Source organism: Micropterus salmoides, unplaced genomic scaffold (assembly GCF_014851395.1).
Source record: "Micropterus salmoides isolate LMB-PRFRI ecotype aquatic unplaced genomic scaffold, ASM1485139v1 Ms_hic_scaffold_17, whole genome shotgun sequence".
Lineage (NCBI taxonomy): Eukaryota > Metazoa > Chordata > Actinopteri > Centrarchiformes > Centrarchidae > Micropterus > Micropterus salmoides.
Window position 1 is genome coordinate 10653976 of NW_024040817.1, and position 12101 is coordinate 10666076.

The 12101-nt window shown below is 38.2% G+C and overlaps 1 protein-coding gene across 5 annotated transcripts in view; it reads right to left on the reverse strand.

Moving 5' to 3' along the window:
* Positions 1–1396: 1396 nt before the first annotated feature.
* The window catches only part of nfatc1 (nuclear factor of activated T cells 1), a 39147-nt gene continuing 28442 nt past the window's right edge, over positions 1397–12101 (reverse strand). For 2 of the 5 annotated variants that reach the window (XM_038725057.1, XM_038725056.1), the window contains 2 exons: positions 6470–6585; positions 1397–3115 (listed from right to left, as the gene is read on the reverse strand). In XM_038725057.1, coding sequence (XP_038580985.1) covers positions 6485–6585 — 101 coding nt within the window. In that variant the 3' untranslated portion in view covers positions 1397–3115; positions 6470–6484. Of the gene's footprint in view, positions 3116–6469; positions 6586–12101 lie in introns of those variants that run through there. The other 3 variants (XR_005445084.1, XM_038725058.1, XR_005445085.1) reach the window with 2 other exon arrangements.

Consider the following 12101-nt stretch of genomic DNA (forward strand, 5'->3'; position numbering starts at 1 on the left):
TCAGCTATTGGAAAATTCTCCTGGTGACATAAATTACTGAAATATTGATTATCCTTTTTCTGTTGTTTGGTTGTTTATGTATGTTTCTTGCTTTCTGTTCAACTTTTAGTTATAGAAGTATATATGATTGTTGGAACAATTTCAGAGGTGCCTCTCTCTTGCTGCTTTTTTCTTATGTCCTTTAAAAATTAGATTAATTGTGCAGCTTTAAATTCTGAAGGGTGGACACAAAAATCAAGAACACTTGTATAAAAGATCCGTAATTGACATCTGTTTTAGTGTGAGTGTGAACAACTAACAAAAGTATTTAGTTTAATCTTAAATTAAGGTTTAAACTGCACTGCAACAACTCCAAACAGCAGCAAGACGTAATTGAAAATATTAAACTCACTAAAATGCTGTAAGATGATTTCAGTAAACATCAGTGTTGTCTGTATCCAGATTTCTCTTGACAAAATGCCCACAAACTACTTTGGTGAACATTTTCAAAGGCATGTTTTACACATTAGACATGTATTTTTACTACAATAGGCCTACTACTCCATTTCATTTTTGTCTGTACAATAATTGTCAGTTTTCTTGTTAAGAACCCAAAGACAGATCGGAGACAGCAGGTAAGTTTCTAAAGATTTATTAGCAACAAGCAGAATGAGTGAGATTGGAAAGGCAGGCTGGTATAGAACCTGCCTTTCCCAGTTCCAGAGCTATTTGGTAGGCAGGCAATGGTGAACAGGTCCGGTGGAAATATTCCTGAACAGAAGAAAAGGAAAGCAGACAGGCAGGTATTAAAAAAAACTGGCTTCTTCAAAGTGTCAAGCTGGTCGGCTGACGACATTTCCCGAGACATACTAGCATGACTTAACAATCTAGCTGGGACTGGATGTCAGGTCTATCCTGGTATGTTGTGACAGCAGATTGGCAGATGCGGGTCAGGTGTTTGATTGTGGTGCCAACTCAGAGAGCCTGTGGCAATGCTCATAACTCCACTGCAGGGCAGAACAGAGAGAGGGAGAGGGAAAGAGAGAGAACAAGTAGACAGACAAAACCAAAAGGTGGAAATAAACTCAAAACCTCTTCCATACCAAATGTCACCACAGGTGTCACAGCAGCGGGGTCGTGACAACAATCAATAAGCTTTGTATATGACATTTAAGATGCAAAACCACTGGTATTAACATAACATGTTGCTCAGTGGAGCGGTAACTATGTCTGGAGATTTACACTCCATTTCAGGTAAAAGCAAGAAGCAACTCGTCCACAAGTACAAATGGATGTTTTTAAATTTTAGGCACGTCTTAATCTAATCTAAAGGCATCTTCATCAAAACACTCTCCTTTATGATGTGATCACACACAATAAATTGACAGATTTCTGTCCACAGTAAGACACAGATCATTCAGGTGAAAGAGATGAAGGCTTATTTATTGACAAATACGCAAAATAGATCACAAAGCAGAATTATGAGTTGTAGACTAACAATAACCTCCTCGGTAAACATTTCAATATCGCTTCTTTCATGCCCTTCAGAGACAAGGATTAAGACTCATAAATACATATAAAACTGCAAACAAGTGTGTAAGCCCATTCAGTTTTGCTATAAGAGTGCCATCAAATTATTAGTACCACAGTAAATAGGTAAGCATGTAAAAGAAGCCGGATGATAAACATGAATAAACAGAGCGCATGCTAAGAGAATAAATATGAATATAGAAAAACAAACATTAAAGCATGTATATATTTGTATTGCTGTAAGTATTCTTTGGATTAGAGACCTTCTCAGTTACAACAGTGAATGTTTATATCCTTTGAGAGACCAGTGCTACCTGTGTATTGCATAGCTTCCAGGGAATAATAAAAGTCAAGCTTTGTCAAAACTGAGATGATTTCTTCTTTGATAAAAGTCAAACAATTATTACTGTAGAAATTTACTTCAAAGTTCATGTTACTTTATACACTGTATATTATTTTTATTTAGAAAAATAACACAAAATGACTCATGATTCTGTAAATACATCATCTGGAAAGTTTTATCATTGCTGGGTGACTTCAAGTGACTTGTTGTCTCAATGGAATAACTACAAGTAATACCACAGGTTTAGTGGTTAAGTGCTTATTGTTGGTTGTGAATACAGAAACTGTATTCAATTTTAATTTTAATTGTTGTCCGAACAAATATCCATACAGGCATGCTAACTAAATATGATTTAAAATGAAAGTATGCAACTTTTGTATATAATGTAAATAATCCATTCACCCTTTTACAAATGAAACGCTGAACTCAGCAAATAAAATACACCCCTGATCAATTCAATACACTCAGTTGTTTAGTTGCAACAGCCTCATTTTGTCTGGTATGATCAGTAGCTTCTGGAGGCTACCGTCAGCTAATGTTAGCAAACTTTAGCTAGATACTACTGTATAATGCTAGGTCACATTGCTTACTTTATGACAATTCTTTATTTGTGCATTCAACATTATCCTAGAATTGCCATATGTAGCGACTATTCACATGATCTCCCTTTAAAAATAATCTTGTCATTTTAATTTAAGAAAATGTTGGAAGGTGAAGCCAAACTCAGGCTACAATTTTCTGTTTCCAGTCAAAAAGGCACTTCTCTTTTAAACCGTCTCTCTGTAAAGCCAGATATGCAACTGAAGCACTACAGATACTGTATATACAAATGACATAAATCATAGGCACTGAATCATTTACAAACTGCAGCAAAAAAGACGTATAAAAACATTTTTGGTCCTCTAAAAGCATACTTTGGGTTGGGGATGGCAGGCTTGGTTGGTACATACTCAATTTCCATGTCTTAGAAAAGTCAGTCATGTGATGTATTTCTTGGATAATTTCTGTGTAAAGGCATTATATATGAAAAACAAGGCACACATTGGACCCTGGTCATCTGGACAATAAATTTACATTTGTTCTCCTTGCTCTTCCTTTTGCTGCTTCCTGCATGCTGTAGTCCAAGCATGAAAAGCACAATGTCAGATGTTGCTTGGTGATTCCCTTTACTTTTGTTTCCCATGTCAGTTGTGAGGGTGACAGTAAACTATGCATGGCTGTGGACGGAGATGCTTGACAGATCGTTCCTGATGATCTCATTGACTGCAAAGGAAAAGAAAGGAAAGGATGGTCAGACCCTCTACATGGAGTAAATTTACCGTGCTGAGTGTGTTAATGTACATTTTAATACCACATATAATATCTTTAGAACCTAATTACTCAATTAGCTTCTGCCAGTGGATTTGTGTTTCTCTTCTCACTGGTTTGAAGTGGGCGAGACCATTGGAAAAGGGTGATGTCACATATTTTCATGCACCAATCAGAATTTATAACTTAAACTTAAACTTTTTGGCAGTGCAGCAAGCTATATGCACAACATAGACCTACAAAGTTGATTTGGCTAAAATGTTAGCAGACTAAACAGCTGAGAATTTACATATCCCGCTGACATGGAGCAACATTTACATTTTTTCAAAGTTGTATTTCTTTCCCGACAAATGTATGTCCAAAGTTCACTGTCCTTTTACTTCTGTTTTGGTCTCCAATAACTTCTGAGGGATATATCTGGCTCTTGAGTTGCTTAAATGCTCCACTATGTTTACCCGCTGGTCGCTAACGGTGTCTGTCAACCATTTGTTGCTGTGCAGGTAGGATACAATGGGATTATTATTATTATTTTTTGGCTGAAAATAGATACCTCATGCTGCTGGAAAGAATGGTGATGAAAGTAGTGAGACTGAACCAAAACAGTAAAATTGCAGGATGAGCTGAGGGGAGATGCAGATTTGGGTGATTATTCTTTGTTGCTTCATCACTCTGAGTGACAGCTTGCATTTTTTTCCATTGCTAATATAAAAATATTTATTAGCACAGCTTTAAGGTACTATTTTCAGCCACTGTGAATACAATTCCCCGAGCTCTATTGGACCTGTTATTTCCTCTGAGTCAACATAATAGAATCACTCTATATCTGAGATCCCCAGACCTTTTTTATCAAGAGAGATGATGCAACCTCCTGCCGTCTCTAAAGGATCCAGGTGCACTTGTTTATCTGTTTTTATCAGCTGTGTTCTTTGGCTGGGGGGGGGGCAAGAGCAACTAAGCAAGGATGACTAATGCTAAACTAGGAAAAGAATATAGATATAAATGTACTGATAACAGAAAAGGACAAATCACTCATTTATTTCTCTTACTAAAGGGGATTAAGACGGTTAGTTTTTCATCAGCTTTTACCGTCTTATCTGTGAACTCATTTATTACTCTGAAGATAGTCTCCACAGCTCTTACAAGGATGAGAAATGTGCGACGGGAAGGGGAACACCCCTGGAGCCAGCCCCGAGAAACTAAGCCAGCGGGCCGACGGAGGAATTCCCTCTTACTGACTGGAAACCTGAGATTCCCCTCTACACAATGGGATTACTTATTTTCTTTTTTTCTTAACATTTATTTTCATCACAGGCAACAGAGCAGCCCTTCCCTCGGTGACCCAGCACTGGCACAGCCGCTTCCTAGCAGAAATGCAACTCACTTCCTATCACGAAAAAGATGACGGTGTGTACGTGTCTCACAACAATACTATACAAAAAAATCTTGAGCTGTTTAGAAGTGTACATGAGGCTGCCATGGTAACAAACAAAACACATACATGTGTCATAATCATGTTATGATTATAAAATAAAAACATATAATTGAGAAGGGAATTCAAACAAAACAAAAAATCTGGGTGAAAAAATTGGGTTCTCAGCAACAAATCATGTCAATTCTGAAAGAAGCTGTTAACAATTACAAGGCGGTTTGTTACACTTGTCTAGACATGAGGTTAATGTGTTTTAGCCTACTGATAGACTGCTATTAATAAAAGAACAGGAATATCTCTTGAGAGGTTTGATAACTAGGCTTCAGTACAACAGCGATCTCGCATGAGTATGTCACAGAAACACATGGACACACTGAACCTATTATGAGACTATGAAGACAGGGTGAGATTCACAACAATATGTCTTTGCGAAGAACTTGGCAGTGGGGAAGATGCTTGTCATAAGTAACATTTACATTCAGGCGCTCTAAATCACTTCCTCTTGATTAATTAGAGGCCCAAAAAAATCATTCATGTTCAAAGAGTTAATTTTAAAGAGACATTGCACCAGTTTTACACACAAGCTCTGGATAGACTTAATAAGCCTGCAAACAAACTGGGGGTTAGAAAAACATGAGGGTTTTACCAGCCAGAGAAGGTCATGAGAAATTATGCAATTGGCTGCATTATGGGAAATATAGGCTCTGGTGATTTTAGAGCTTGACACATAGTAGGGTCTAAATGTCAAAATATTGCTGCCTCTGCTGCTTCGATTAGGCAATTATTTTTCAAATCTGTCTCTTATGACGTCCCCAACCTGATGGAGGTGCAATGCTAAATCACCCCTTTAAAAGACCAACCTGGTGGTTTTGCATGCTTTATCCTACTTACTATATTATGTAATATATACATTATGTATCATTTACCAAGTTTCCATATTGCTTTTCTAACTTGTAGGCAGCAATTGGTTCACATTATTTCCAATACAGTGTCAAAATCAACTTGCAGTGAATACTTTTGCACCTTTGCAGTTAAATATTGTGTGGCAATGCTGTTGTGATCTTTATTAAAGACTCAATCATGATGCATTCAGGGACATCTAAGAGTAGGCTGTCCAGTAAAACAAAAAGGAACAAATTCAAAAATATCCATTTTTGCTTTTTGACTTGACTTCTTAGTAAATTTTTCCAACAACAAACATCACAAATACAACAATTTGTTTTTAACTCTCAACTCTTGGATGTGAGACTGACCTTTAAAGCACCACTAAGGGGAGTTGATGAAATGATCTCCACTTACAGCTGCATTATAAAGTAACAATAATGGGACTTCAATTATTAATTAATTACTATGATTAATTAAGATGACTAGTTGATACATTGACAAATAAACAAGCAGGTCTCTGCAACTGAAACAAAGGCAGCCTGAAAGATAGAGAAATCAACCTAACCTGGGGTGTTGTGCAAATAGCAGTATTTGGGTTTTATAGGTAATATAGCTAAAACCATGGCTAAAACATGCAAAGCCACTTTTATTTTGGCTGCATAATACATCATGGATAAATGGGTAAACCCATCTGTTCGATATTCATATAAAAGTGCAGTGTGGAGAATTAAATCTCCTCCCTAAATGAGGCTTGACTTGATTTAATTAGAACTCCCCAGACTTTAGCTTCAGTTTCATCAAGAGCAGTAGTAACTCTGTTATGTTAACAGGAAGATTAGAATGGTCAGATTTTCTGTCTTCTAAGCAATGCAAGATGGTTTCTAACTTTCTAGCTCATCATCAGGACAGCACACTGCCACCAGCCATGTGAATGTGAGACTATGACCAATATTACCAAAAGACATATTTTAACCAGAAGAAATAAACACTCTAACCTCATCTCCACCCTCCTACAGTGTGTCGTTCCGCTGCCATGTGTGCTCTTCCCGGCCCAGACTGAACTGACTGACCTCCTCTTCTCTATTTGATCTGGCTTTGACCTTCTGCGCATCTGGAGGTGGAAGGATATAATCTTTGAGTTCAAACCTCAAGGGGACGTTATTACAACGACCTATCAACGCGCACATGGAGCCTGGATGCTGGCTGTAAATTTAGGACATCAAGACATTGTCAGACCTCCACATCGTGTCATCACCTGTCTGGTAACTATCAAAATCACGGATGAATTATGGCGTACAGATATTTTTTCCTTATGCATCATCATGTGCCACATGTGTTGGAATCGTTTTCACATGATAATGAAAAGTTATAAAGACATAAGTCAGTCGGATTCAGTAGTTAATCCTGATATAAAACAAAGGAAGGCCAGGCAGTAAAACTTTATCTTTTGCCCCACTGAGGCCACAACATTTACTGTTTATGTGTCCGTTGCCATGGGCCACTTTTCATTGTGCTGTCACATTTGATGTGGAGGATCTAATTGAAAAAAAAAGTCAATTTATTGATCTCTAAGTGTGTTTACAACAAGTCCTAAAAATAGGCGCAGCACCAGTGTGACATCTGTGTCATGTGTTCTCTGGTCACATTGATAGTTGAGTGATAGAGATGCTTCAAACAAGCCAGCAAACACAGTGAATGGGTGAATGGGATAATAAACTCTGGGTTCTCTGTTTCTCATTCAGAAAACCTCATTTCAATTTATTTAAAATTCCTTTTTTTATGTTCAGTCGCTGTTGGGATCACTATTTGTCGAGAAGGTCATCCACTTGTCAGTAGTTCACATGCACAGTCTTAGAGTCTGTGGCCTTTCGCATGGAGTTCATGTGAACAGACAGGATTCCTCTACACCAAGCAGTTCTGGGCTTTTTAATCATTAACCGCTTCAGTTTTGGTACAATTGCTTTATGTTTACTGATTTACTCCTTGTACTATTTGTGTAAAATAAAAGAAAAAGATTAAAATGAAAGAATAAATACCGTTGAGAAAACACACATGGTCCAGTTCATGTCACTGTTCCAGAGTTTTCCATCATATCACATCAGTGGATGGAGTTTGCCAAGCTGTCATGGAATTGTGGACGTTCAAAGTTTCATTTATTCTCTTGGCCATGTTGGATTAAAAGCTGAGATTAAAAAATTCATGATTGATACGATCAAAAGCTCCAGAGCAGCTCCTAAACGGACCTTGTGGTGAGATTATTTCCTCAGCTTTAAAGCCCACATGTCGGGAAAGTCTTTAAAGTGCTCAGAAAAGTTGTGAACATCCAATAACAAACGGGCAAATTCCATCTGCTGACGAAGATCATGTGGTATGGCTGAAAGCGCAAAAACAACCACTACACATGGACATTTTGGTGATACTATTTTCTCAACTGCTGTTTCCAAAGTCAAGAATGGACTTTGGACCTCATATTATAAGTACAGCAGAGAATGAAAAGTATACAAAAAGTAATTGTTTCTTCTGAAACAATACAGGCTGAATCGGGAAAAATATGAATATGCAGTAAACTGTGTATACATTGTTTGTGGTCATTCATTCAATATGTGTCCCTACTTAAATCATGCATGTGATATAGTGACATATAAAGCCGCAAACACCTTTGATTAGCCTGACTGCATTGCTATTAATTTAACACAAGGGACTGCAATGTTAATTAATTGGTCTCAAACTTTACAGTTATTCAAGCGGAAGGAAGGTGAGGTTTGATATGAGGCAATCCCATAACTGGTTTCCTGTCGTTTAGAGGTCCACAGTAGCTGGAGCTGACTGATACAGGCCAGCTCTCTAACCAGGAAAGCCCAGACATATGAGGAACTCAGCAACCCAGCACTGTTTGCCTCATTAAGGGCTGAAACGCGTCAACATGACCCTGTCTGTTAAAACACAATACTGTAGAGGAACCGATCAGTCGGTGAGATATTCAACGTTCTTTTAACGTTGTGAATAATCAGATGAGGGAATAGAGCCGAGACAATGAGAAAGAAAGGCTGGAGGGGGGGAGAAAACACCACGATTCTCTACCCGTCCCCCCTTTTACTGCCACGTCAAGTCCAGGCCACAAGCCACGAGATGTTCTTGGCCCACATAATGAGGCTCCTACTGGGTTACTGCAAGTTAGTCCCACAGAGCGGTTCTGTAGTTCACCACAGATTCTGCCAATTTTCTTTTTGAACCCAGGTATTATTTAAAAAGAAAATGTCTGGCCAATAGCATTTTGAAGGACTTAAGAATATAGAATAATAGAAATGGAGAAGACTTTAGCAAAATATCATGACAATGTTCTTTCATACACTGAGCAACCAGAAAAAAACCCTCACAAGTACAGTAAAACAGTATTTTAATAAATGACCTTTGTGTGGTTGACATTGTCACACACATACACACCTACAAACTGTGTACATACACACTCTCGCACCTACAGTATATATCTTGCATACACAGTCCAAAAGAATAAATACACTCATACTTGTATATGCATGCACACACACACTACGTGTTCAGTTGTTTTAAAAGGCTGCATTGCTTCTCCCAAACAGTATCTATCTTTATTTTCTCTGTAAAACAAACTAACAAATAAAAGAAATAAAAAAACAACTCTTTTGTCACTGGCTTTAGTTTTTGTTGTTGCCCTCCATTTATTCAAATCAGGTGGACAAAACACCTTTCTATGACCTTTAATTCAGTCCAGTACAACATCACCACAAAGTTTGGTCTCAAAACCTACAAACTGAGACAGCACACCAACACCTAAAGTAGTACATTAAAGGAAAGCGGTCTTTACAAAAATCTTTTTAAATAAGGTTGTTTTTAATTGGAGAGCTGTTGCATTGCATTACATCATACTGGTGTTTTTTTTCTTTTCTGGTCACTTGTTGCATTTAGAAATGCATCTATAACTGTAACTGGCAAGAAGTAATACATAGCAGATGTTAATGTTGATGAATATGTGGCAACCCAATCATATACGTTTTTCTTGAAGATGCTATTTATTTATTTAGCATTGCTTCTTTTTGTAATGTACGGCTGCAAATAATTTGAGAAAGCAAGTGAGTTGTATTATATAAAATTAGAGTCTTCAGTCAGGTATTCGTCACTCTCAAATACTTTTCCTATGATCATCAAAACTCTCTGGTCATCAATTGTACTGTTCTGGCATCTAACAAGGACACAGCACACCATAAAAAAACATCTCGTAATGCTATTTGGCTCAGATCTGACTTCAAAATGCATGTTTTGCTCATGTTACCTCACCGCTGACAAAAGTCTTAGGCACACTACTGTGCAGTATAACGTATGGCTTTGGCCACCTCTACCAGACTCTCTCTGAGCCAAAGGGGCGCATGCAAACCTCTCCAGTCAGCAACTTTTATGGCAGCATGGCCAGCCTCCATCTCCCTCAGCAGCGGTGGAGTTAGACTGTGTACCCTGCAGCCTATAGATACTAGCTTGGGGCCAGACAACTCTATTTAGACTTTCCATGAGACATTTTTGTAACTTCTCAGTGGACTGAAGTTTTAATTTTAATAGCGAGGGATCCTGATGAATGAGAGAGGGCTGACTAACAGGAAGATTATATTAGCTCTGATTACAGACAAAAGGGTAACAACACATTTCGGTGGGAGATCAAAAACACCTGACTGTATTATTTTACAAGTGAAATTTACTGTGGCAACTTGACAGCATAAGTGGTTAAACATTCATGCATTTCATTGTTCACTTAAATCATTTGCATCAAATTGTTGTGTAATTAAATTAAATTGCACTACATTAAATAAATAAATGCCAATGATTAATCTCGACTCCTGGCAATAATGTACAGACCATTATTTACATTACATTTATCTGACATTACATATATCTGACGCTTTTATCCAAAGCGACTTACAATTGCTATACATGTCAGAGGTCACACGCCTCTGGAGCAACTAGGGGCCAAGTGTCTTGCTCAGGGACACAGTGGTGGATGGGTCACAGTGGGGGATTGAACCAAAGGCATAGTCTTATCCATTGCGCCATCACCACCCAAAATTACAAAATTACAGCCCACAAACACACAACCATCCTATTTCAATGAATACTTCCAATGGCAGTCAGTGTCTCAGCTACCTAAAAGTCTCAGAGGTCGTAGTTGGAGTTTTAACGAACATGGCAGACATGAAATTACAGTAACACAGCACCTGAGCAAGGCCATAAAGCAAAGAGTTGTATCAAACTCAGCCAAAGGTTTTTAATGAAGTGAGAAGCCACTTTAAGTTTGGAATGCTTAGTAAAATTTACTTCAATTTGCCAATGAAAACAAGTGTAATTGTGGGCCCAGCTCCTCAAAAATATCTATTATGGTTATGGCGGCATACGTTAAAACTTTAAATTTTTTACATTAACTACACCTAGTTTGAAACAAAAATCCCAGAGAGACACGAGCAGTGGTGGCACCAGTGAAAGCATTTCACAGATCTTTAGTTCTAGACAGCCAAATATCCACGCAGACAGGGCTAACAAGTGTTAATGTATTTACCCAGACTGTTCAGAGGAAGTGGCATGGGAACAGTCTGAGTCCTACAGTCTGTGGCCCAACAACAGCGTATCACTCTCCATCATCAGGAAGCTCAGCCAGTCGGTTCAGCAGGGGCTCTGGTGACGGATCAAAGCCCCGCTGCTCTGTCCTCTGATAACTGCTGGTTAGTGTTTCTTCATCTACTGTACTCCTTTTCTCCACAGGACTTGCACACAGCCGGGGACTGTTTCTTCTAACCCCCGAGGAAGATCATTTATCCAATTTATTTCAAATCACCGCAGCGCAGAGCACACGGCCCCCGAACCTCAGTGGTGAGCACAGAGGGCCAGAGCAGTGAGATCATAAAGTTTGTGCTCCTAAAACCCTGCTCTCGCCGAGATAAATAAAGGGGCTCACAAAAAACAACATTTATTATATCAGCGAGCTTTAGGCAGGCTTGTCTCATTCAGGGTTTAAAGCTGTATACAGTATATCCAATACTAGACCACCAGGCAGGCTTCTTTGATCTAATTATCTCAGAAGCTAGATGACGAAGAAAGCTGACTGGAAAAAAGTACCACAAATGTGAGAGAATTTGTAAAGAGATATTTCAAAAGTGCAGATGTATTGATCATCTCTTTAAGTAAAGTAGTGATAAACCCTTAGGCACAGAGTCATTAACTACAAATGTGGCCTGTAACTAACACAAACAGCATTAACATCATGGTTTCACAAAGGCTAGTTAACATGCTACCCAACAGAAACACCGACTGAAGAGGTTAACTATCTTTTATATATTTAAAACAATAAATACAAAAACAACAATACCATCGTTTGCTGGTAGGTAGATTTTCTTACCTTTTGACAGAGCCAGGCTAGCTATGTCACTCCTTTTCCAGTCTTTATGCTAAACTAAGCTAACCAGCTGCTTCATATTTACTGTACTGACATGAGAGTGGTATCAATCTTCTTTTAACTCTCAACAACAAAGCAAATATGCGTTTTCCTAAACTCTTAAACTATTCTTTTAAATGACAATGAGCTTTGCTCCAAAACAAAAGAGTTTTTAAAGG